The sequence below is a fragment of the Cervus elaphus genome, chromosome 1, assembly GCF_910594005.1.
Source record: "Cervus elaphus chromosome 1, mCerEla1.1, whole genome shotgun sequence".
In the NCBI taxonomy this organism is placed as follows: domain Eukaryota; kingdom Metazoa; phylum Chordata; class Mammalia; order Artiodactyla; family Cervidae; genus Cervus; species Cervus elaphus.
In genome coordinates this window covers 64,330,583-64,358,056 of record NC_057815.1, presented here as the reverse complement: position 1 = coordinate 64,358,056, position 27,474 = coordinate 64,330,583, and the positions used below count along the sequence as shown (strand labels likewise).

Genomic DNA, 27,474 nt, shown 5'->3' with positions numbered 1-27,474 from the left:
AAGTAAATAAGCAAACAAAAACTCTTTAAAGGTAGGTCAATAAAAGAATGTAAGAGGAACAGTTGCACAAGTATCTTTTAACAGAGTAGAAAATTTCACCAGAAGTATGTCTGAGAGCTACAAGGGGCTTTAATCTGAACCCTGGGGTCTACAGTTATGTCACACCTAGTCAACATCATCAAGTCACGCTAAAGGTAGGACTGACATTCTTTTTTTTTTATTCCTTTATTTCTTAGGTGGGTGACAAGTATTGTTTCTCTGGAGCAGAAGATTGTGCATATTTTGGTAGAAACTTTTTACAGAAAACATAGTGAAGCTGCTAACAATGTCAGCTCTGGAGCCTTCCATCCAATCTCTCTCAGACATTGTGAGCAAATATCAAAACCTGACGGAATTCACTCCATTCAAAGCCAAGTAACAAGCAGAGAAGTTCCATCACAGAGCTTTTGCAGACACATTTTGTAAAAATTAAAAGGGTTAAAACAACTTCTATTCAGTTCAGTTCAGTCGCTCAGTCGTGGCCGACTCTTTGCGACCCCATGGATCGCAGCATGCCAGGCCTTCCTGTCCATCACCAGCTCCTGAAGTTTACTCAAACTCATGTCCATTGAGTCGGTGATGCCATCCAACCATCTCATCCTCTGTCGTCCCCTTCTCTATGAGATAAGGAATTATTCAAGAGAGAGAAGAAAATTCTGTATAAATATTTTCCAAGTAAAGAAATCATGAACAAATCAATTTTTTGATATTGTGATATAAAAATGGGTCAGTGATAAATTAAGGAAAATGAATGCCAGATGTGATGAGAACTTGACAATTCCCCTCATATACTTCCTTTCTGCAGAGGCTATGAGGGACATCTCTCCCTGGAAGTGTGGTCTGCGATTCCAGTTCTTCTTTAAGCTATAAACTCCCCAATCCTCAGAAAGGCAGCCTTCTTCAGACTCTCTTCTCAAGAAGGCATGACCACCTCCTATTGTCCAAGAATGGTCATTTCTCTTTCTTCTGCCTGACTTGCAGACCTTTCCCACTGTTACCTCCATCTGAGGCAGGGGCACTAGTGGTCACTCATCCTGGAAGTGGAGAAGAAGGTGTGTTGAGAGCCCAGGTTACTTACCCTGGCTGCTTGTTGTCCCCAGCTGCTCTGCCACTCCACATCCGGCAAGAGCCCAGGACGCCTTTGAGATGCTTTAGCTGCAGTGCTGTCTCCAGGGAAGACCAGACCTGAGCCCCAGAGGAGCCAATCCACTCAGACCCCTGAGGGCTGAACAATTTGTGGCTAGCTCTTGGAATGGGGAAGTGGTTGGAGCAATTAAACATTAATGGAGGAAAGGAGACAGACTCATAGATTCTAAAATACCCCAGCAAGTTTAAATTATCTTCAAAGATGATCCACTTCAATTGCATTTGAAATCCTTCCAAGACAATATTCCTCAATCCAGTCCCCTCTAGGCCAGATTCCAAGATGAATCCTCCAGGAACAGCCCATTTTTGTGGAGTGTGGAGTGATGTGTTGGGGGCCTAGTAGTGTTGGCCGCCCTCAGCCAGAGGTCATCAGGGAACACTTCCTAGAGGAAGTAGAGAGAACTCAGACTTCTAAAAGACCCATAGACCCTGTTCTGAACTCTCAGCTCTCATTCTGGGACAGACTCCAAGACTTTAGGCTTGTAGCACCAGATTGCAGCTGGCACAGATTCTGCCCACACGCCTAGCCTGGGTCAAAAGGAGAAAAATTAGTAGAAACAATATGAACTACAGAGCCATTCAAAACTCAGTTCAAATCCTTCTCCATTTCTTGCTGTTTCTTCCCACATATAAGTTCTGTGTCCCTTCTTTCTCCCTTTCTTGAGAGTTCTCCAAAATAGCTCTGACCTCAGCTTTTTCCTAAATCAGTTTGGACCAATGTCACTCACTTGGAGCTGCTTTCTATGAACACATTTTACTTTTCTCCTCTTTGATTTTGGCTGCACTTTCTCAGCTGAGGGCTTTCCAGGTGGCACCAGTGGTAAAGAACTCAGGATGGTAAAGAACTCAGCAGCAGGAGATGTAAGAGATTCAGGTTCGATTCCTGGGTTGAGAAGATTCCTCAGAGGAAGGCATGGCAACCCACTCCAGTATTCTTGCCTGGAGAATCCCCATGGACAGAAGAGCCTGGCCAGCTACAGTACATAGGGTCACACAGAGTCAGACATGACCGAATCGACTTAGCACAGCACTCCCAGCTGAACTGGGCCCAGTCTATCTCCCATTCTCCTCCATAGGTGATAAATAAACTTAGGAAAAATTACTCAACTTTCAAATCTTATATCAAAATAAATTCATGTTCATTTACCTGAGCTGAGACTTGAGCAGTACTCCGTAATTTTCCTTTTGGTTTTTAAATTGCCACCATTCTTCTCAAGCTCTTTGTCCAATCTGCCATCTTACTTTCAGTAGTTCATATGTTACTGCTCCCAGCTCCACAATGGGAAACAAAGGCCATCAAATGTGCCCTCTCTGAGTCTTGCCTGGTCAATCTGCTGTCTTACCTGCTTCCACTCATACATCTACACCATACTAGAGGGACCATTCTAAGGCATGTATGTTTCATATCAACCCCATCTCCAAACTTTTAACCACTTCTTTGTTGGCTGTCCATCACTTACAACAACAACAAGAAATCTTGAAATGGCAAAGCAGAAACTGAGACACTTTATTTTTTAAAACTCTTTTTGAGACAGTTGTAGTTTCATATGCAGCTGTAAGACAACACAGAGATACCATATATCCTTCACTCAATTCTCTCAAAGTTAACATCTTGTGAAACAATAGTACAATACCAAAATAGGAATACTGGCATTGCTACAGTCATGATAATAAACATTTCCATCACCACAAGGCTCCCTCATTTTTTTTTTTCTTCTTTTATGTCTGCTCCCACTCCCCTGTTTCCCAGCCCCCTTTTCATCCCAGGCAATCACTAGTGTGTTACTTATTTCTATAATTTTGTCAATGCAAGATTGCTTTACAGATGAAATGGTATAGTATATAATTTTTTGAGACTGTCTCTTTTCCACTCAGCATGACTATCTGGAGATTTATCTAGCTTATTCCATGTATTAATAGCTTGTGCTTTTTTAAAATTGAAGTATAATTGAGTTACAATATTGTGTTAGTTTCAGGAATCTGAAACTGTATACATCTCTATCTGTTTTTCATCTTCAATTTCTTTCATCAGTTTTATAGTTTTTCAAGTTCAAGTCTGTTACTTCCTTAGCTAGATTTATTCCTAGGTTTTTTTATTCTTTCTGATGTAATTGTGAGTGGGGTTATTTCTTTAATTTCTACTGGGACTCAGAGCATGGGGATTTTTCCTACAGCCCTCTACCTCTCCCATATGCAAACCCTTCTGGTCTTCAAAGTCAGATGCTCTAGGGGTTCATCTTTCTGATGCAAGATCCCTGAATCAGAGAGCCTGATGTAGGGTTTGGGTCCTTTGTGCCTTGGAGAGAATCTCTGCTATTGTGATTATCCTCCTATTTGTGTGTTGCCTTCCCAGGGTTGTGAAATTTGACTACATTGTGTCTCTGCACCTCCTACCCATTCACTGTGATTTCTTCTTTGTATCTTTAGTTGTGGAAAACTGTCTCATAGATAGTTGCTCTGTATGTGCTCTGTATGTATGTCTGTGAAACTCACTCAATCTTGTCCGACTCTTTGCTACCCCATAGACTGTAGCCCGCCAGGCTCCTCTGTCTGTGGAATTCTCCAGGCCATAATACTGGAGTGGGTAACTGTTTCCTTCTCCAGGGGATTTTCCTAACTCAGGGATCGAACTCAGGTCTCCCGCATTGCAGGTGGATTCTTTACCATCTGAGCCACCTCTGTAAACAGTTGTCATTTTGATGTACCCATGGGAGGAAGTGTGCTCAGGGTCTTCCTATTTCACCATCTTCAACAGTTTATTCTTTTTAAATGCTGAGCAATATTGTAGGGTATGGCTATTACCACTGTTTTTATTTATTTATTTTTTTAACAATTCACCTGTTGAAGAACATTATGTCTTGTTTCCTGTTTGGGGTTATTATTTTAAAGTTACTACAAACATTTGTGTACAAGCTTTTGGTACACATATTTCTTCATTTCTCTGAGATCAATACCAGAGTGCAGATGCTCAGTCATATGTTTGTTGCATGTTCAGTTTTTAGAAACTACCAAAATGTTTTTCAGAGTGACTAGCTATGCCATTTCACATTTCCTCAGCAGTGCATTAAGCATCGAGTTTCCCCACATCCTTGCTAGCATTTGATGTTTTCACATTTGTTAAAAAAAAAAAAAAAAGCTAGCTATTCTTATAGATATATATTGATATCTCACCATGGTTTTAATTTTCATTTTTTACTGGGCTAATAATTTTGAACATCTCATGTATTTATTTGCATCTATGTATCTTTTTCCATAAAATGTCACTTTCTGATTTTTGCCTGTTTTTAGATTTTTTCCCTAAATTTTCAAAGTCCTTTTTATATTCTAGATACTAGGCCTCTGTTGGGTATGTATTTGCCACACATATTCTCACACTCTGTATGTTGTCTTTTTACGCTTTAAACTGAGTCTTTGATGCAGCTGCAATTTTTAATTTTAGTGAAGCATCGGGTGGAGAGGGAGGTGGGAGGGGGGATCGGGATTGGGAATACATGTAAATCCATGGCTGATTCATATCAATGTATAACAAAACCCACTGGAAAAAAAAAAATAATAATAATAAAAAAAAAGAAAATAAAATTAAAAAAAAAGAAAAAAAAAACAACAAAAAAAACAAAAATAAAATGAATCATGTTTTTGGTGTCAAGACTAAGAAAAGCTTTGCTCTAAATACTGAAGATTTTCTCTTAAACTTTTTTAAGAGTTTTATAGATTTATACTACATCTAAAAAGATTTTATAGTCAGGTCAGTGAAATGACTTTGAGTTAATTTATGTATGTATTGAGGTATAATGAACAAATAAAATTGTAATATACTTAAAAGGTAAAATGTGGTGATTATATATACATATATATTGTGAAAGAATTGACTCCCCACCATTCAGTTAAATGGTCACCTCAAATAGTTTTTTTTTTTTTGGTGAGAACACTGAAGTTGTACTCTCTTAGCACATTTCAGTTATACAAGATAGTATTATTAATTATAGTCATCACATTACATGCTAGATCCTTAGAACTTACTTATCTTATAACTAAGAGTTTATATTTTTTTTCATCAACATTTTCCTATTCACTGCCCCCAACTCCCAGCCTCTGACAAAAAGCATTCTACTCTCTTTGAGTTTGATGTTTTTTTCTTCTTGATTCCACATATAAGTGAGAACATGAACTATTTGTCTATCTCTGTCTGTCATGTTTCACTTAGAATAATGACCTTCAGTTTTATCTATCCTGTAACAAATGAACAAATGTCAGAGTTTCCTTCTTTTAAAAGGCTGAATAATATCCATATATTATATATATATGTAATATATATGTATATCACATTTTCTCTCTCCATTCATCCATTGATAGATGCTTAGGCTGTTTCCATACATTGGCTATTGTGAATGATGCTGATACGAGAGTGCAGATATCTTTTTGAGGTAATGATTGCTTATGGTATTTTTATTTTTAATTTCCTGAATAAGCCCCATATTGTTTTTCCTAATGCCTGTACCAATTCGCAGTCCCACTAACTGTGCACATATGTTCCTTTTTCTCCACATCCTTGCCAACACTTGTTATCTCTTTCCTTTTGGGTAATATCTGACATACACTATAACATCCACTATTGTTTATTTTGGTATTCTCTTTATTTCTTACAGGGTCTAGAATGTTGTAAATAATGCTTGAATATTTAAAGTTAAATGACATTTAAACATGGACATTGGGCATGAATTCCAGCACCAGCTGGGAGAATTGGTGGTGATCATCTTTGGAAAGAATCTCAGATATGTGATGCTGGTAATCTCTGGTCATAAATATGTATTGAGAGTAAATCTTTTCTTCCAATAATAATTTTTAAAGCCTGGGGAAATCTCTCTCTCTCAAAACAAACTTATGTGGTGTTCTTATTTCTTGTCAGTCCAGGGTTGGGTAAATGATGTGCTGCTCAGAGGTGGGGGGTAAATGTAATTATTGGGGGGGATGGGAGTTGTCTTGCTTACAGAGCAACCTCAGACACTGTGGCTCTCGTGGGTAACTGGGTACCTAAACTGGTGCCCTCCACTGTTCAGGCCAACATAAACATGGCTGGGAACAGGGCAAAACTTTTATGGTCCTTGGTCCCCAGAGACCCTTGTTCACTGGGAAAGAGACTCTCACTACAGCCAACACTTGCCTGAGACCCAGAGGCCTCTCACGGCAGGGGCTGCCCAGGACCACCTCTCTCAGTTGACTCAGCTCCCCAGGCACCCAGAGGCCTCCTTCTTGAAGTCCTTCCAGGCCATTGGGAAACAAAAGGCAAACACTCTCCCAGGACCCTGGTCTGTGTGAACAAGGAATAAGTAATGGCCATAACCTATTTTTAGTTTGCCACCTTCTAGAATGCAATCGCATTTTTTCTGGTACAGTTTTGAAAACTATGGCCTTTCTGTTGATCTTTCTCCTTTAGTGCATATAATCAGTCATTTCAATCCAAATTGCATCCCATTAAAGTCCCACTTCCCCCATCCACTACACTCCCTTCCTTCATCTTATTTTCCAGTCAGTCCTGCTGGTGTGTGATTGTGAGTTGGAGGGGTGGGGGAGGATCAAAGTCCAGGTCTTAAACTCCAAGCTCCTAGGCTAATGTGATCTAATCAGTGTTTTAAAACAATCCGTGTGTCTTGCTTGCCACAGGCAGAAACCCACAGTCCTATCACCTCATTATCCCTGTAAAGCAGGGATTATTATCTATCTCCTCAATGATAATAATAATAATGAGTATTTATTGAGTTCATACTATGTATTAAACACTGCACTAAGCATTGTGCATGGAAAATTGCACATAATCCTCACAAAATACACTATTATTGCCCCTAATAAACTAAAGAGGAAAACAAGCCTCACAGAGAGTGAATTGACTTGATGATCAGAATGGTTTGCTCTCTCTGCTGGACTGGGCTTCCTTTCAGAGAGCCCATGCATATCTACTGGGTGGAAATTCCCCATCTTTGAGAGAAGGTTTGATTTTTGGAGAGAGCTATAACGTAGAATCAGGGAATAGGAGGTCAAGTTGATAAATAGAGTGTTTGGGCAAACAGTAGGTGTGGCCTCAGGGAAGGGGGCTGGTTTTCTTATGTGGGTCAGAAAGCAGTTCCCAAGGAGTCCCTGGAGAGATTCAGCCTTGCAGGACCTTTAAAATTGTTCCTGGCTTCTTAATGTTCGGGCTTCACTTGTGGCTCAGGTGGTAAAGAATCCACCTGCAGTGAGGGAGACCTGGGTTCAATCCCTGGGTTGGGAAGATCCCCCAGAGAAGGGAAAGGCTACCCACTCCAATATTCTTGCCTAGTCCATGGGGTCACAAAGAGTCAGACACGACTGAGCGACTTTCACTTTCTTAATGTTCAGAGCACATCATATAACTTCCCTGGTGGTCCAGCAGTTAAGACTTTGAGCTTCTACTGCAGGGGGAGAGGGTGGGGAGCGAGTGGGTTTGAACCCTGGACAGGGAAATAAGATCTCACATGCCACACAGGGCAGCCAAAAAGTAAAAAAAAAAAAAAAATAAATAAAGATTGGAAATGGAATTTAGATTTTTTAGACTTTACATAATTTAATCACCATGTTTACAGACTTCAAAGAGATAATGTGATTTAGACAAGGTCACAAGGCTTAGTGACACAACTGGAGTTCTGAGCTCCTAAATCTCATTCCAGGGCTCTGCCCTCCTCTCAGTATGGTGATCAAATACGTTCTTTTTTGAGATACTTAAACAACAGCAACAAAAACTTAAAATACTTTCTTTAATCTAGATGCAATCATTTCAACATGTTCTTGTTATAAAACTGATGGTGATGTTTTACATTTTTTAAATAATTATCATAGTAAAACATACATAAAATTTACCATTCTAACAAACATTTTTAGGTGTGCAATTCAGTGGGATTAAGTATATCCACATTGTTGTGCAGCCATCATCGCTATCCATTTCTAGAACTTTTTCATCATTTCAAACTGAAATTCTGTTACCCATTAAAGAATAACTCTCATTATCCCCTGCCCCCAGCCCCTGGCAACCTCTACTTTCTATTTCGATGAATTCTACTTTCTAGTTCAATGAATTTTTAGTGCCTTATATAATTGGAATCCTACAATTTTTGTCCTTTTGTGTCTAGCTTATTTCACTTAACATCATATTATCAAGATTAATTCATGTTGTAGAATGTATCATATTTTGTTCTTTTTTATGGCTGAATAACATTCTGTTGTATGTATATAACCAGTATTCTTTATTCATTCATGTGTTGAACGCCTGGGTTGTTTCCACATTTTAGCTATTGGGAATAGTGTTGCTATGAATACAAATCTTTGGACTACTTTTTTTAAAAAAAGTTAAAATCCTGGGGTAGATGGAGATGTAGGGGAGACAGAAATGGAATATGAATAAATTGGACAGCAGTGAACAGTGAGAAATTTGGAAGTGAGAGATGGCACACTTTATTAAATTGTTAATATGGTTATTCTCTTAGGTGTATGCAAGTAGTCAGGAGGGTATGATCAGAGGTAGAGCAATGCACGGGAAAATAGAAGAGAATGGAAGTTGTGGGAAGAGACATAGTCAATTTCATCAAATGAGGCTCCCAACCTCATTATTTGGGGTGAGGCCCAATACTCGAATTTCCACTTTCACGGAGCATGAGGACTCCTTTGTTTTTTTTAAAGGAGTCATCCATTTCTTCCATTCTCTCCCTCTCAGACCTGGTCTATGTGCATTGATTAACTGCAAGGCTTTGGAAGCTCTTTTACAGCCTCTAGGCAGGGGATCAGAATTGGATGCTCACAGATACATCATATGCTAGGAGGACCCTTCTCCAGGAGAAAGGCTAAGAGTCTGAGGTTTCCTCCTTCTGAGCAACAGCCTACAGGCTGAAGTCTCCCGCATGGTTTATGCACCATAGTTACCCACAAAAGATATATTCAGTGAAGCTGCTAAGGGAACACATAGGCCCAGTGACTGTCTTCAGACTTTAGCATCTCATCAGACCTGCTCAATGTTACAATGGGAATAGTCCATTTCAAAAAGATGCATTTAGCTTTCTGCACTGGTGAGAAAGAAGACCAGGGAACCTCTCACATAGGATACTATGAATGTGAAAGCAGTAGGTATAACACTTAGCAAAATTTGAAATAAAATTTATAATGTCTCATACCTAAGTTAAAACTCAGACCTTGGATATGTTTGACAGGTACAGAAAACACTTTAAAAAAGGGAGACATAATTGAGAAGATGCTAGGGATAAATAGACAAAAATATTCTCCCTTAATCAAGAAAGAAGCAGGCTGTAGAACATGAAGGTTGGCTGTAAAACATGAAGACTAACTTAGATTTGTTGCTCACAACAAGGGCAGGGTTAGCCTCTCAACACAAATAGTCATTTATCTCATAAGGCACACAGCAGAAGGAAAACAGGATTTACACAGGCTGAGGAAATAAATGGCAGATGTTAAACAGGAAGCAATGCATCATGGACATTAAATAACCATATTTGGTTATGAAATTTAATTTGGAATCATGGCACGGCACCCACAAAACTGTGTGCCTTGGTTTTCTCAGTGTACACCTTATTTCTTGCACTGGTAATGGAGGACAAAAATAGTCCCTATGCCATAAAGTTGGTGTGAAGATAAGATAAAACCTATAAAACACTTAGATTTCTGGAACATTGCAACCACTCAAGATATATTCATTGACATTATTATTTAAAGCTGAACTTCCCAGGTAATAAATAGGAAACAATGAGTCTTTGACAAGCCCTGGTATACGTAAATGATCACTTTCATTTTTTCCATTTTAAAAGTTGTACATGCTAACTTGTACAAATGATAAAAGGTGTACAAGATCTCCATAAAAAAGGAATTAGAAGATAGAAACAGAAGTAAGTCACTAGTAATTTGACCACATTTCTTTCAGGGCATAGATTGTTTTACAAGTTAGTTTCAATCATGTATCCTTATTTTTCTTAACATTATATGCATGTTTCATTTTATAGCAAAGTCTTTAAAGGTCACATAATAAATATTTCCTTAACATGGACTATTTCACATAATATTCCATTAAGTGAAAAGACCATGTCTGAGTCACCAAGGAAGCTCATATTTGAGTTTACTATTCTTTATTTTTTATAAATCAAACCTTGGATGTCAAATACATGATTACTATAAATGATGGTATGACTGATATATCTTATGAGAAACTTATTTTCTGCATTTAGGGATATTTTGTTAGAATAAATTTTCAAAAGAGAGATTACAGCATTAACACTCATAACTTTTAAAAAGCTCTTGCTGCATTTTGCCAGTTGCACCATCAGCTGTGATGCTAAAGCATGTATGTTTCAACACAAACTCCTTTTTCATTGTGAATTCTCATTAATAAAAACTGCTAATTAAATAAGCAAAAATGTTGCCTAATTATTGTGTTAAAGTAGGTTTCTTGGACTACTGATCAAAGCAATTTTTCCCTTGTTTAAAAGTCAAATTGTACTTTTGCCACTCTTCTTTATGTTCTTTTGCTGTTTATTTTCTAATTTTAGCTTTTTATATAACAAGGATAGTAGTAGCAGTGGTAGTGTTAGTCACTCAGTTGTGTCTGACTCTTTGAGACCCCAGGGACTATAGCCCACCAGACTCCTCTGTCCATAGAATTCTCCAGGCAAATCAGTAGTACTGAATAGCATTTTTACCTGTGGAAAAGAACTATGCTATGCTAAGTCACTTCAGCTGTGTTTGACTCTTTGCAATGTTAGGGACTGTAGACTACCAGGCTCCCCTGTCCATGGGATTCTCCAGGCAAGAATACTGGAGTGGGTTGCTGCACCCTCTTCCAGCAGATCTTCCTGACCCAGGGGTTGAACCCATGTCTCTTACATCTCCTGCACTGGCAGATGGGTTCTTTACCACTTGCGCCCACCTGGGAAGCCCAGAAAAGGATTATGGCAGCCTCAAAAATTTCATGCCAAGCAGAGGAAGTATTTAGAAGCCAAACCAGAGAAATTCACTGATGTGTTTATCGGCAACTGAGATCGAGCGAGCATTAGGAAATCATTATATTAAGCCATTAAAGGTAAGAATAAATGCAGTGGTAAGGGTCACTTGCCTCCCACAGGCTGAAACTCCCTGTCACAGCTGATCTTAAACATAGCTAGCACCCGAGTTCTGATTTGTTTGGTCTTGGCACCATAAATGATGGGATTGATGACAGGAGGCAGAAGTAGGTAGACATCACCCATGAGAACATGCACAATGGGATGAAGGCTGTTCCCAAAGCGATGCACCACTGAGAGGCCGATGAGAGGCACATAGAAAGCCAGCACCACGCTAATGTGTGACACACAGGTTCCAAAGGCCTTGGCCCGCTCTGACTTGGAAGGCAGTTGTAGAACAGTTCGTATAATCAGAAAATAGGACAAAGAGATGAACAGGGCATCCACACCCATGACCAGCAGAATGGCAGTAAGACCATAGACCACATTGGGCAATGTGTCTGCATAGGCCAACTTCATTACATCCTGGTGCACGCAGTAGGAATGCGAGAGCACGTTGGATTGGCAGAAGGCTAGCCGTTTGATGAGCAGAGGCAGTGGGATGAAGAAGAGGGATCCGCGGGCCACAGCCACCAGGCCAATCTGGGCTGTCACTGTGTTGCTGAGCACTGCGGCATGGCGCAGCGGGTGGCAGATTGCTACGTAACGGTCAAAGGCCATGGCCAGTAGGATGGTGGACTCGATGGCCGAGAGAGCGTGAATAAAGAACATCTGGGTCATACAGGCATCAAAGGTGATCTCCCGGGAGTCGAACCAGAAGAGGGCGAGGATCTTGGGCATGGTGGATGTGGACAAGGCCAAGTCGATGGCTGCCAGCATACAGAGAAAGAGGTACATGGGAGCGTGGAGGCTGCGCTCCATCCTTACGATGAAGACCACGATGCAGTTTCCAAACAATGCCACAGCATACATAGAAAGCAGGGGGAAGCCAATCCAGAACTGAGCTGCTTCTAGTCCTGGGATACCAATAAGTACAAAGGTAGCATGTGTGAAGTTGCAGGTACTCATAGCTGGCCCCGAGAAGGTGAGGTCACACTGGCAGCCTGCTAGCCTGTTAGGACAGGGAGCACAATCAGATAGGCTGGCCCCAGAGACCTGGGGACTGAATGCACCTTAGCTCTCCTTCCCCTTCTCTCTTCTCTCACTCCTCCAAGTCATTTGGGTTCTTTCATAAAAAGGCTGTCTGAAGCCTCCTGCCAAAGGGGAAAGTGACAGCTCAAATTCACTTATCAGTCACTACACTCAAAGTCCATTTACATTTGTTAAAGGGAACCTGGGGAGAACAACACTCATCCCAAAAATCTGTGCTTCTCAAGTTCCCTGGGAATCATTTTTTCTTTTCTATAAGCATTTACTTATAAGACTTACCATATATCAAGGATATTTACTAGATGCTGAAAATAGAGAGACAAAAATGCATATTTTTGCCTTTCAGATGCTGTGACACATCATTTGCCTTTCAGATACCTTGCCTAGAGTGAAAGATAGATAAGTAATGAAAATATTAGTATCTCGGGCTGTGTGTTAGGAAAAGATGTGCATTTAATGCATAGGATGGGAGAAGCATCATCAGAGGAAACTCTCTAAAGCAAGATGATCCTTCTGTTCAGTCTTGAAATACTGAGTAGAAATTAAAAAGACAGAGAAGGGAATAAAAGGTAGAGCAAAGAGTGGGGATAGGAAGGTTTTCTATTTTGTTTTGGTTTTGCTTTGTTTGGTTGCAAATTTTCAGGATTCCAGGTCCCCAGGTCTAAGGTCAGCAAGAGAGGAAAGATACAACTGTAATAAAAAAAAGATAGAAACAAACAAACAAAACCCACAAAATAAAAATTAAGGAAAAAAGGCCAAAGTCAATATCTTAAGGTAACAAGGAAACTTATCTGGGGTCATCAAATGAAAGGCAGTAGCTCCCACCAATGAATTCCCTGGAGATGAAGGTGCTGGTAGCTGCCAGGTGTGGTCCCTGTGAAGGCTTTCTCTCTGTTCCTGGCTGATGGGTCCCTCCAATTTTAAAAGTTGTTTCTAAGGCCACTCTCACTGCTACAAAGAGAGCTTGAGTTGAGTCTTGATACTCCTAGAGCTTTATCTTTCTTGGAACCTCTGGCCATGAGTTATTTATATTAGGTGAGTCTTTGCTTTCTTAGGAAACTCAGTGTTGCTCTGCCTCATTCTGTGTTCTGACCTCACCAAATTCTTTCCTGAAAGTCTTCCTCAGTACCCTGATATATATAGCTAATTGTCGCTAAAGAGCTAAAGGCTCGGCTTTCAAAAGAGGTTGTGAATCTTTAGAATACACTCTGCAGGTGACTTCATCAGTGATACTGGGATTAAACTGTTCATCCTCCCCACTCCCCCCCACCCCACCAGGATTCCTCTGCACTCCTAACCTGTGTCCTTTCAGCTGCTGAGACATGCTCTTCTATTTGGCCCTAGTGGAGAGGGTTTGGAGAGGAGAGTGACCAGGTATCTAAAAACACAATATGATAAAATTAAAACTAAAAATTTTTACTTAGATGATCCTCATCTTGGATAAGCAAGGAAGAACAGATCCAGGTTCAAAGATCAGAAAACCCCTCCTCTGATGACTATTTGTTCTCCTCCTTTCACAGACATGTGCCAAGATATTACAGCTACCTCACTTGACAAATATCAGATCCCAGCTTTATCTCCCTCCACTGCTGTCAGAGAATGAAAAGCGTTTTTCAGAGGCATATGCTCACAAGCATGGAGGGTAGCAAGGGGAGCACAGTAATGCTTTTCTCCTTTCTCAGCCCCTCTGATGACAGCATCTGCATGGGCAGACAGAAGGGTCTCTGGTGGCCTCAGAGTCAGATATCTCCCTGACTCTTCTCTCTGCAGGGCACCTTTTCTGCTTTGCTGGTAGCAGCCTAAGACTTAGGGGCATTGTTTCATCTCCCCAGTTACCTATCCCAGAAGACCTCATGCTTTCCTCCCATGTGGTCTGGCCTTCTGCCTAAAGGGACCTCTAGCCAGACCCAGTTTCAGCTTCTCTTTGGGTCTGAGTGTGGCTGTGGCATCTATTCTCACTTGCCTTTCTGGGTGGCAGCTAACGCTCTGGAACACTTCTTCCTCATCCATGAAGATGTGGGTGGGACACAAAGGCTTCCCCCTACCCTGCCACGAGACAGTTTGTAGGGTCTTCAGGGTTCCTTAGGGTGCCAGGGACTATGGGCTGCCTGACCCCAGTGAGGATGCGCTCACTTGAATATGGTATAGCCCTGATGAGAGGCAGCTGAAGCCGACTCTCCCTTTCAGGCACAGATTTATTTATAACTCTGCCTAGGAATCCCGTGGGGATAGGCTATGGGAATACAGACAGAGGGCCTGGGGGCTGTGCAGGCAGGGAGCAATACCTCCATGGCCACTTGTATGTCAGTCCCACAGGCTTCCCACTGCTGGTGGGGGTGGATGGGCGAAGATTACCAGGGGCCTACTGCCTCGGCCATCACTCCCACACTTACACATACAGGGCTCTCAACAATCTATATCTGCCCCTCCAAGTAACTCAAACTCTAGTTAGCCACTTTACTAGACACGGTTGCCAATGTATGTAATCAGGTTCTTGAGCTCTAGGAGTTCATATTCTCTTTATTGAGATAGGCACACAAAAGTGTAGTCCCATAATTCACAATAAGGCCATGCACCTCTTGAACTTCTCTTTTCCCAGTCCCGGCTTTTCTTTCAGTTGATGAAACGGATTTTCAGGTGAGGAAACCACTTTTCATTGCAGCTGTGTCACAGATAAAGCATACACATGACCTAGTCTCTTTGCTTGGGTCATATGGTTCATGAGTTATAATATGGTCAGAGAACCAAGTATTCAGATTCTTTATTTGTTCACATTCAACAAAGTTTTATCAGGCTTGGCATGTTGCAGTTCATGGGGTCACAAAGAGTTGGACATGACCTAGCAACTGAACAACGACAGCAATGTAATAAGAAAAATAGATGCCACACATACATATCTCCAGCCTCATGGAGTGTTCTGGTTAGGGGTACAGACAATAAATGGAGTTGCCATAAAAAATGAAAGAGGATGTTAGGTAGGCTTCAGGAGAAAAAAATAAAGGGAAGAAGGAAATAAATACATCTCAAGGGGATAGTAGAAATTTTAAATGAAGCTATTGCACAACATTACGAAGACTCCCCAGAATAAAAGCATTTAAGGAGAATCCTGGTAGAGTGAGAAATATATCCACGGAGGTATTTTAAGAAGACTATTCCAGGAAGAAGGAAAAGAAACCACAAATAAAGTTCCTGAGAAGAGAATGTATCTGGGGGTTTAGAATACCAAAAAGGCCATTGTGCTGAGGAGAGAGAACCAGGGCAAGAGTAGCAGGGAGATACAATCAGAGAAGTAATGGGCAATTGGATCATACAGGGCCTCATAGGACTTATGGAACATTTAAGGATTTTAATTAAGGAGTCCAAGTGAAATAGTGGCCATGTGTCTACCACCGCTCTGGCCTTTAGGAAAATCTCCAATTCACTGTGAGTTTGTCCCTTGGGTCAGAGATGACATTTGCTCTGCACCCCACCCCCATTTCCCTTAACGTCTACATTAGGCACTCCCGAGGAATGGTGCTTACAAGTTGCCTGGATGGTTGCACAGTGGGGCTTTTCACACGTTAATGTTGGCCCTGTGGGATAAACATCTGTAGAAGTAGTGAGAGCTTCCTGGCTGTCTAGTTCTTCAGACTGAAGTTCCATCTCCTCCCATTTTTAGGACGCTGGGTACCCTCATCCATCTTCTCTAGCCCAAGCATCTCTTTGTCTCTCTCCCCTATCTTCCTGCCCTATCTTAGGTCATGTGTGGAAAGAGCAAACAAAAATTGAGTCTGTGAACCCACATCATGTGCGCATTTTCTCTTATTTCTAATGGTGACTGAAACATGGTCCCTTGATCTCAAGAAGTAAGCAGAGTCTTTTGTGGAGAGAATGCTTACAGTTGAGTCTGAAAAAAGATGCCATGAAGAAGAAGCACAAAATGATGTAGGAGAACCTGAAAAGGACACCAGACAGACTTGCTGCTGCTGCTGCTAAGTCGATTCAGTTGTGTCCGACTCTGTCCGACCCCATAGATGGCAGCCCACCAGGCTCCTCTGTCCCTGGGATTCTCCAGGCAAGAACACTGGAGTGGGTTGCCATTTCCTTCTCCAATGCATGAAAGTGAAAAGGGAAAGTGAAGTCGCTCAGTTGTGTCCGACTCTTAGTGACCCCATAGACTGCAGCCCAGGCTGCTCTGTCCATGGGATTTTCCAGGCAAGAGTACTGGAGTGGGGTGCCATTGCCTTCTCCGAGACAGACTTGAGACATCATGAAAACATCTCTGAAGGAAAGCCACTTCTACTTGGTCAGAGGGAAGAGAGTGAGGGTGCTGTAAGTGGAGGAGCCTGTGCAAAGGCTTGAAAGTGAGATGGAGCAATCAAGGCTAAGGAAATGCAAGTTGTTTGTTGTGCCTGGAGCACTGGGTGGAGGGGAAGCAATGACTTTGAGCAGCAAATAGAGCCAGGCCACACAGATTTTATGATTTTTTTTTTTTCTATCTGGCAGGAAGAGAGTTTAAATGAAACAAAGTCCTTATTCTCAAAGACCTTACCTTTTAATGGGGAAGCTAGAAAAGAAATAAACAGATATGTAATGCGTTACAGCAGGTGTGAAAGTGCTAGAAGTTAAAACAAGGTAGGTAAGGAAGAGAGTGAATGTAGGCAGGAATTGAGGAAAAGGTGGTGTTGTCATTATTATTTTTTGTGGTATAAAGGGCCCTGTAATAAGGGGGTACATGAGCAGAGACCGCATGGTGACAGGGAGCAAATCATGCATCGGGAGGAAGAACATCCCAAGTAAGGAGATCTGCAAGTGCAAAGTCTGAGGATGAAGCATGCTCTGTGTGTTTAAGGGAATGTTTGGAGGTTAGTGTGGGTGTAGTAGAGTAAGTAAGGAGGAGTAGTAGGAGATGAAGTTGAGCGATGAAGACGAGTCAGAGCACATAAATCTTTGTAAGGTATTTTAATGACTGTAAATGTTTCTTGGGTAAGACAGGAGACCTCTGGAACATGTTGCACAGAGGATGTGACATGATTTGTCTTGTGTATTAAGATAATCCTTTTAACTACCTTGGGGGAAATAGACTGTACTATAAAGCAAGATCAGGTTCAAAATGACAATGGCTTGGAACATGGTGGTAGCAGCAGAAGTAGTAGAAAGTAGGTGTACTCCAGATATCAACATCTGGAATACCTGGAATAAAGAGTCGTCAGCATTTGCTAAAGATTGGTTGTAGAATGGGGGAGATGGACATGCGCCAGAAATAACCAAGTCTTCTCTCAGCATCTTGAAAGGCAGAGTTTCTGGGTTACAGAAAACTGTGATTGAGAATATTTTTTCATTGATGTGAATACCAGGATATGGTTTGGGATATGATGAGTCTGGAATGATTTTTAGATATCCAAATGAAGATACTGATGCACAGGCAATTAGATATGAGTTTGGACTATATTATAAATACTTATTTGGGATTTACAAGCCTATATATGGTATGTAAAGACATGACGTTAAATTAGATGACCAGAAATGAGAATATAACAAAGAATAAGACAGGTATCAGAACAAAGTTCTGGGACATTTCAACATACGACGATAACAAAGATGAAAATGAACAGTAATTGACTCTGAAAATACTATTGTCAAACATGCTGAGGATTTTGACATCATCCTAACTATAAAGTAGCTGGTACTGTGAATAAATTCCCTGTAGCTATGAATGACTACTTCTACTTCCTTGTTGGACCTTATACCAGCTATAGGGCCCACCATTACTGAGTGATACCAATGTATCATTGAAACATGCACTTTAAATTTTTGAGAATTATTGGATATACCCAGGTTGGAAAAAATAATTAACTTGCTAGATTAAGCCATACATGAAATAAATGCTACAAATTAAAACAATTCTAATAACACAACTTGTAATTCCTTTGCAATTCTAGTCACTTTTCAGTTTCTGCTGGGGCAGAAAGTTGAGGGAGGTCAGAAAGAAACCCTGGAATATGCTTAGCTGGGAAAGAACATTAAGTAGAAATACATTTGTGAGGTTTGAGGATTTTGTTTTAGGTTTTTATTTGATTAATTAGCTGAAAATTTCTAGAGAATACAGTTTTATTTTTTTGTTTGTTTGGCTAAATTGTGTCCCCCCAGTACAAGTTAGTTAATTTATGTATGCTGCTGCTCGATGGTCAATCGTGTCCCATTCTCTGCGACCCCATGGACTGTAGCCTGCCAGGCTCCTCTGTCATGGAATTCTCCTGGCAAGAATACTGGAGTGGGCTGCCATTTCCTCCTCTAGTGGATCCAATTCATGTATAATATACATTATATTGTATATACATGTTTATATTAATACAAATATAGCATAGATATATAAATACATATATGGTTTATACCACATACACCATCAAAGTTAAGAGTAGGAGGACCCTGAAGGAAGTCAGTTTGCAGGTGGGAAGGAAGTATGGCTTCGTTACTTACTAGGTATTTAAGCATGTTACTTAACATTTTTGTCCTTCAGTTTTTCTCATTAATAATAAAAGCGACTATCTTATCATTTTGTTTTGAATATAAAAATGTGTTAATATGTGTAAAAAACAGAACAATGACTGGTCAAAGGAAATAATAAATATTAGTTAAAATTATTATTGCAGTTAGAAAATACTACCTATTTCTCAAAAAGGAGTGACTTTTTCATACTGTGTCATCTTACCTGCTGAGAAGTGGATGAAGTAAAAAGAGACAGACTACTGGCAGGATAAACAACAGTTTAGAATAAGCAGTCATTGGAGGAGAAATTCTAGACAGTAAAGCTGCTCATTCCTCCTATTCTAATGTCTCGTCTCCTCATTTGTAAAATAAATGGGTCAGTCAAGCTGATTTTCTAAATATATTTCATCTTTGATTTTAAATATTTGTACATTTGGCATCAATGATCACCAGATTCACTTTTTTATTGATAAAACAACCTAACATAGACTGTTTCTATGATTCTATGTGTCTTTGGAATGGAGGATTTTTATCACAGCTCTGCGTATCTGTTTTGTCTTCACACTGTAGATGATGGGGTTCATGACAGGGGGGATTAGCAGGTAGGTGTTAGCAATCATAGTATGTACATATGGTGGGGCCCATTTCCCAAATCTGTGAACAAAGGACAGACTGATCAGTGGGATATAGAAAATGGCAACAGCCCCAATATGAGAGATACATGTGCTGAAGGCTTTCTTCCTCTCTTCTGGGGATGCAATGCTGAGGATAGTCTTAATGATCAAAACATAAGAAAAGGGGATGAGCACTGAGTCCACACCAACAGTAGAGATCATGGCAGTCAGCCCCACCACATTGTTGATCCTGGTGTCTGTGCACGAGAGCTTCATCACATCAGGGTGGAAACAGTAGGAGTGGTGGAGCACGTGGCTGTGGCAATAGGACAGTCTTGTAAGAAGGGCTACCATTGGCGTGAGTGTTAGTGTCCCCCTGATGACAATGGCCACTCCAATTTGAGTTATTCTGGAGTCTGTTAAAATGATGGCGTACCTGAGGGGGTCAGAGATGGCCACAAAACGATCAAAAGCCATGGCCAACAACACTGATGATTCCATGACAGTGAAGAGTTTAATAAAGAACATCTGTGACAAGCAGGCATTAAAACTGATCTCCCTGGCATTGAACCAGAATATACCCAGCATAGTGATCAGAGTGGATACAGACAAGCCAAGGTCAGTGGTGGAAAGCATGGACAGGAAATAATACATGGGCTTGTGGAGGCTGGGCTGAGTGACGATGGCAAAGAGAACCAGGCTGTTTCCTGAGAGAGCAGTTGCATAGAGAAAGCAGAAGGGAATGGAGATCCAGGTGTGGAAGGCTTCCAGCCCGGGAACACCAGTCAGCAGGAAAATGATGGAAGAGGATGTGGTATTTTGCAAGTTTGACATGATGAATTAAGAAGCACAGAATTCCAAGATGAAATTCTGGAATAACCAAAAAACCTATATTTAAACAGGCAATCCAATTACAAATAATTTTATTCAACCAAAAGCTAACCAGAGATGAAGATCTATATCCTATGTAAATATGAATGGCTGATATAAATTGATAAAATAATTGCAAAATTTCAACTGCTTTAAAAATACTCTTTTTTTTTTTTGTATTTGTTCCTGCTCATGATTTTTCTTCCCTGGAGCATTTTTCTGGTAGCAAGATTTATATTATGTGATCTTTTCCTCTAGCCAGAGATGACAGAACTAAGAAAAGACACTTGACCCAAGACTGGCTGATCATATTCCATCCTCTTTGGAATATATTCTGTATAGTTGGCATCAGAGACAAATGATTGAGGTTTTGGAGGAGCAGTATTACATTGGTCAAGAGAAGAGAAAGCAGTGAAGCTTACAGATAATTTAGGAAGCCAGAAAATATTGAGAAAGAGATACTTATAATGCAAAATAACATGTATTAAGTGATAATAAATGACTTAGGCATCAGTGCAGTCATGTGCAGGTGACTATAGTATCTAACCTTTCAAATGACCTTTGTCATTTGACCCTTGTCCAGACCCTTACAGCATCTGGAATTGCATTAGAGAGATGGAGAGCTAGAACACAGACTTATTACCTACAGAGGCCTCTGGCCCCCACTTGATATAACATGCTGTCAGTTTTAAATATATTTCTTCAATTTCTTTAAAGACTAGGTTTTCTCCACTAGCAAAGAACAGATTTTTCTCCATTTTGTTAAGACATGCTTCTAAGGAAACACCTAATAGAATCTTACTGCTTTGCTTTGGAGGGAAACATAAAACTTTATTTTTCATTGAGTAAGCAATTGCAGCCTGGGTAAATAGGTCTGTATGAATTGGAAGAAGGGGTATGGGGAAAACAGAGATTAGTATTTCAAAGCTTTTAGAATGGCATATGTGAAAGAGGCTTGAGCCAGAATGAACTTGTAACCAATGTTAAGATCACTGTTCCTTAAGGGAAACTAAGAGTTTCCAGATCACAGTTTCACCCAAAGTGCAAGGTAAAGAATTCCGTATATAAATCTCTTAGTTTTAACAGGAACTTTTTAATTTGATTGATGGAGAATTCAAGGAAAGAAGAGTGTTAATTTACATGAGTTGGTCAAATCAGTGAACTAAGACTTCATAGTCTCTGGCTTAGAAAAAGGAGGCTGTCCTCAGAGAACCAATCAAATTACTGTCAGAATATATTAGCAAATCTCATAAGGGAAATGAGAATTAACAAAAAGGGAATATTTATTTGAAAAGGAAATTTTTTTCTGGATACTACTCCCATGGCACTGCCATGGACTTGATCATTTTATAGAAATGAAGTATCAGGATTCCCTAGTGGTCCAGGGGTAAAAAAACAAAACAAAACAAAACAAAAAAAAACTGCCTGCCAATGCAGGGGACACAGATTTGATTCCTGGTCTGAGAAGATCCCACATGTCTTGGGGCAAATAAGGTTATGTGCCTCAACTACTGAAGCCTGGGTACTTAGAGCCAGTGCTCTGCAATAAGAGAAACCACTACAATGAGAAATGCATGCCTCTGCTAGAGAGTAACCTCTGCTTGCTGCAACTAGAGAAATCACACACAGCAAGAAAGACTCAGAGCAGCCAAAAATAAATAACAAATAATTAAAAAAAAAACTTTAAAAAATGAAGTATCAGTAGATACTGTCTCACACAACTGGCATGTATTTCACAATTAACTGTGAAAGTTTGAAACATTAACAGGTTCTATTAGCACTTTTTGAAATTAATTATAACTATAGTGATTTCTGAAAAATTCTTTTATAGCTTTTACATTTAATAAGTATGTATTGATCAGGAAGATAAACTAAAAATCTATTAAATTAATGATACTCATGATAATTTATAATAATGGGTTCACATCTCATTTTCCATAAGTCTTTGACCTATTTCTTATCATTTTTCATAGAACCTGGGACTCAGTTTTTGAAGTTAACAACTTTCTGAGGTTACTCGGAAGTAGAGAAATTATGAAAAAGGAATAACTTCAATTCTGTGTACAAAAGGTTTGGGGTATTTGCAAAAGGCTTTCCAAGAAAAACAGTACTTGAAATAATTTCACATTTTGTGTATGTCAAGACAAAGTATTCCAAGCCAGAAACTGTCAAGCCAGAATGAGCTTGTAATATTGCTTATTTGCTCTTGCCTTACACTCTCAGACACATTTCCTGAGTACCTACTCTGGGCACAGTGCTGTGTTAGAAGCTAAGACGTAACACAAACAAAACACCTCTTACAGAGCTTATAATTAAGGGAGAGTGAATGCTGCTGCTTGTAAATAATTTCAATATCCAGCGTATCATGATGAATAATAAACATTGTTATGAGAATACAAAAGACCTCCGTATATGTCAACTAATTCTGCCTGTCACAATGATTTTCACAATGATTTGCAATGATTAAGTGTAACTTTTGTCATTGAGCTCTACACAATTTTATGAGATCAGTTAAAAAAATAAATTGCTATATGAACAATTTCTCTTTCACCCTAAAGTCTTCATGATTCCCCTTATTTTATGATTCAATTTATTTGCTGTTTGTTTTCTCCCCTTTTCCTTTCTTTCTGCATGATCAGAAGAATGGTTCAGGTTGAAGTGATCTGTGCTGAGCTTGACAGAAGAGAACTTCCTTGAATACCTTCTTTTCCATTGGTCTAAACCAACACTCCCTGCACCCTCTCATCATCCATGCTGGGCTCAGACACAGGGGCTTCCTTATTCCTTTCAGAGCCAGCAACTCCCCCTAAGCTTTTGTTTTTTTCCCCCTAAGCTTTTGATCATCTACAATAAACACCTCATTTGTTCCAGCATCAAACTGGGTGTTCACCGGATTATGTCAGCACTAATGGTACAAAGCAAGCAAAATAATGGAGGTTTGGTGCCTGAGAAAATGAGAGAGATGTCAGGACCTCAACACTGAGAGGCAGAAAACCTCATCTTTAATCAGAGGCCAGTGACACTTATGAAAAAAAAAAAGGAAAATTACCTGTTTGAAAAACCTACTACATGTCAGGCACTGTGTACTAGGCATATGCATATCAGAGGAATCACAGACAAAGAAATACCACTAGTTGTAGAGCTCTTAAATTGAAGAAAGTAGGGAAAACCACTAAACCATTCAGGTATGATCTAAATCAAATCCCTTATGATTATACAGCGGAAGTGACAAACAGATTCAAGAGATTAGATCTCATAGAGTGCTTGAAGAACTACGGATGGAGGTTCATGACATTGTACAGGAGGCAGTGGTCAAGATCATCACCAAGAAAAAGAAATGCAAAAAGGCAAAATGATTGTCTGAGGAGGCCTTACAAATAGCTGAGAAAAGAAGAGAAGTGAAAGGCAAAAGAGAAAAGGAAAAATATACCCATTTGAATGCAGAGTTCCAAAGAATAGCAAGGAGAGATAAGAAAGTCTTCCTCAGTGATCAATGCAAAGAAATAGAGGGAAAAAATAGAATGGGAAAGACTAGAGATCTCTTCAAAACAATTAGAGATACCAAGGGAACATTTCATGCAAAGATGGGCTCAATAAAGGATAGAAATGGTATGGACCTAACAGAAGCAGAAGATATTGCAAAGAGGTGGCAAGAATACACAGAACTATATAAAAAAGATCTTCATGATCCAGATAATTATGATGGTGTGATCACTCACCTAGAGCCAGACATCCTGGTATGTGAAGTGAAGTGGGCCTTAGGAAGCATCACTATGAATAAAGGTAGTGGAGGTGATGGAATTCCAGTTGAGCTCTTTCAAATCCTAAAAGATGATGCTGTGAAAGTGCTGGACTCAATATGCCAGCAAATTTGGAAAACTCAGCAGTGGCTGCAGGACTGGAGAAGTTCAGTTTTACTCCAATCCTAAAGATGGGCAATGCCAAAGAATGCTCAAACTACTGCACAATTGCACTCATCTCACACACTAGTAAAGTAATGCTCAAAATTCTCCAAGCCAGGCTTCAACAGTACATACATGAACCATGCACTTCCATATGTTCAAGCTGGTTTTAGAAAAGGCAGAGGAACCAGAGATCAAATTGCCAACATCTGTTCGATCATTGAAAAAGTAAGAGAGTTCCAGAAAAACATCTATTTCTGCTTTACTGACTATGCCAAAGCCTTTGACTGTGTGGATCACAACAAACTGTGGATAATTCTGAAAAGGATGGGAGTACCAGACCACCTGACCTGCCTCTTGAGAAATCTGTATACAGGTCAGGAAGTAACAGTTAGAACTGGACATGGAACAACAGACTGGTTCCAAATCAGGAAAGGAGTACATCAAGGATGTATATTGTCACCTTGCATATTTAACTTATATGCAGAGTACATCACGAGAAACACTGGGATGGGTGAAGCACAAGCTGGAATCAAGATCATGGGGAGAAATATCAATAACTGCAGATATGCAGAGGACATCACCCTTATGGCAGAAAGTGAAGAAGAACGAAAGAGCCTCTTGTTGACAGTGAAAGAGGAGAGTGAAAAAGTTGGCTTAAAACTTAACATTCAGAAAACTAAGATAATGGCATCTGATCTCATCACTTCATAGCAAGTTTATGTGGAAGCAATGGAAATAGTGGCAGACTTTATTTTTTGGGGCTCCAAAATCACTGCAGATTGTGACTGCAGCCATGAAATTAAAAGGCGCTTGCTCCTTGGAAGAAAAGTTATGACCAACTTAGACAGCATTTAAAAAGCAGAGACATTACTTTGCCAACAAAGGTTCACCTAGTCAAAATTATGGTTTTTCTAGTAGTCATTTGTGGATGTGAGAGTTGGACCATTAAGAAAGCTGAGCGCCAAAGAATTGATGCTTTTGAATTGTAGTGTTGGAGAAGACTCCTGAGAGTCCTTTGGACTGCAAGGAGATCAAATCAGTCAATCCTAAAGGAAATAAGTCCTGAATATTCACTGGAAGGACTAATGCTAAAGCTGAAGTTCTAATACTCTGGCCACCAGATGCAAAGAATGGACCAGTGGGAAAGACCCTGATGCTGGGAAAGACTGAAGGCAGGAGGAGACGGAACAACAGAGGATGAGATGGCTGGATGGCATCACTGATGCGATGGACATGAGTTTGAGTAGGCTCTGGGATTGGTGATGTACAGCGAGACCTGGCGTGCCACAGTCCATGGGGCCACAAAGAGTCAGACATGACTGAGCAACTGAACTAAACTGAAGACTGCCATTTTCTTCCAAGAAGTTCCTCATATTTTTTGCTCTCCATATATTCTTCTTGTGATATAACAGCTATTCCCATGGCTTTAAATAGCACTTACATCCTGATGGCTCACGAACCTGAGATCTAATTACGGCCTCTCCAAAGTTCTGCATTTTAAAAGTTAATAAAATCTTTGAAGCTGTAAGAAGATTTCTAGGCTTCAACTAGGTCATGGAAGTAGAATGAGTAAATCAAATTGATGATTTAGGAAAGGAACTGGCAGTAGTCTGGAGAACAAATCAAAGCTCTCTGCTTAGGGCCAGTGAATAAAATGTGAATAAACTATTTTATCTATACCTGAGGGATAGCTCCACCCATATATCCTCAGATAGCTCAATCAGTAAGAATCAAGAAGATCCTACCCCCTCTCCCATTCCTATTGTGGCTCCCTCTTCTTTGCTTCATTTATCAAAAAATGACATTGAACTCTAGCAGATCATCTGCTCAGAACTGCCTCCCTCATGCACACACATACCACGCATACTCACCATCCACTCACTTAGCCTCAGTATACAAGTCATCATTAAGTTCATATTGATTTTATTTCTGAAATGTCAAAAACTGGAGCCTTAAGAGGATTACATATGGAGGCTTAGTAATAGCAGTCTGGTTGGTTGTGGAACCTTGCGGCTGTATTTCATTGCAATCTTCTTAAATCAGAAACATGAAACTGTTCTTAAAGAACAAAGGAGGGCTAATGAATATGGTTAGGAGAAAGTACAAAAATTCCCTCAAACGAACGTTTTGTGCAGACATCACCAGAAGGTCTGTTCAACCCATCCTCTGAGTCCCTGCTTAGCCTTCATTTTCTCTTATGGGAAAGAAGCTACAATCTCTGTACTAATTTTCTTGTCCACTTTGATCACAGTGATGCACTTCTTCCATTGCACCTCCATGAGCTGCAGTTTGTGGTGATGGCTTTAACTGCTGAATTAGACTATATAGTATTATCAGTATTGTCCAAGTCATTGCCAACAGCATGGCTATTGTGTGACTGATCTGGGTTTAGATCCTTGCTCAAACACCAACTAGTTTTGAGATCTTGTATAGTGACAATAACAAAAATATAACAACAGCTACTGCTCTATGAACATTACTTTGCCAAGTACTCTATAGGCATTTTATCTTTTCATCTTTACTATAACACCATGTAGCAGTATTATATTCACTTTTCTGATGAAGAAATTGAGTATGAAAGAAGTTATGAAATGTATACAGGATCACATACAACTAGCAAACATCAGAGTAGGGATTCTAAACCTATTTATTTTTAATTTCAATGCTCAGGCTCTCAAAAACTATTCTCATTGAAACCTACAAGTAAGGTAAACTTTCTTTCATTTGGTTTCCTTCTCTGTAAGATTGAACACACACTGTGTCTAGTACAGTACCTGGCATGCATTAGATGTTCAAAATTGGTATTTTTTTCATTTTTAGTAAGAATCACTGGGCTTTTCAGCCCCTGAAAACTTCTTTAGTTTTCTTGAGCACCAAACCACTAAGTAGGATAAATGTACTAGCAACTGATTAAGTCATTTGACTAATGAACAACAGGATATCCCACCCACACCTGGCAGAACAAAACACCCCTTTTCTGCAGATTTCCTGAGAATAAATAATTTTGTAAATCTACCCTCCACCTCAGCCCATCATCCCATTATCTAGGCTAATTCTGCTCCGGGTGAGGAGACTCTCATCTGTGGGTAGGAAAGTTCGGCTTGCCTAGAGTTGAGCTTTTTCAAAACAACGTTACTTACAGGGCCCACACAGCAGTTTCCTGTCCCTCTCGGGCTGACTCACAATGCCGGGAAGGCTTTAGATCCAGCTGAGGCTGAGCTTATGAGAAGACTTGTTGGCAGACCGGCTGGAGACAGTCTCAGAGCTGAGCGGCCA

General features: G+C 40.1%; 2 protein-coding genes across 3 annotated transcripts; both read right to left on the bottom strand.

Annotated features, from left to right (window-relative positions):
* Positions 1-602: 602 nt before the first annotated feature.
* On the bottom strand, positions 603-27,474 carry LOC122695817 (olfactory receptor 51E2). Of its 2 annotated transcripts, none has more exons than XR_006341581.1 (2): positions 27,339-27,474; positions 603-656 (listed from the first exon to the last, which is right to left on the bottom strand). XR_006341581.1 is itself a non-coding variant. In XM_043905801.1 (2 exons), exon 2 carries the CDS (start codon positions 12,258-12,260, stop codon positions 11,298-11,300), a length of 963 nt encoding a protein of 320 aa, XP_043761736.1. In that variant the 5' UTR covers positions 12,261-12,303; positions 27,339-27,474; the 3' UTR covers positions 11,099-11,297. The 2 variants fall into 2 exon arrangements, 1 of the variants encoding a protein (XP_043761736.1); XM_043905801.1 differs by lacking the exon at positions 603-656 and adding an exon at positions 11,099-12,303.
* On the bottom strand, positions 19,313-20,257 carry LOC122695838 (olfactory receptor 51F2-like). Its single transcript, XM_043905802.1, has one exon. It carries the CDS (start codon positions 20,255-20,257, stop codon positions 19,313-19,315), a length of 945 nt encoding a protein of 314 aa, XP_043761737.1.

Excerpts from the sequence above, each read along its gene's own strand:
- LOC122695817 (XM_043905801.1), bottom strand. The coding sequence starts at position 12,260 with ATGAGTACCTGCAACTTCACACATGCTACCTTTGTACTTATTGGTATC.
- LOC122695838 (XM_043905802.1), bottom strand. The coding sequence starts at position 20,257 with ATGTCAAACTTGCAAAATACCACATCCTCTTCCATCATTTTCCTGCTG.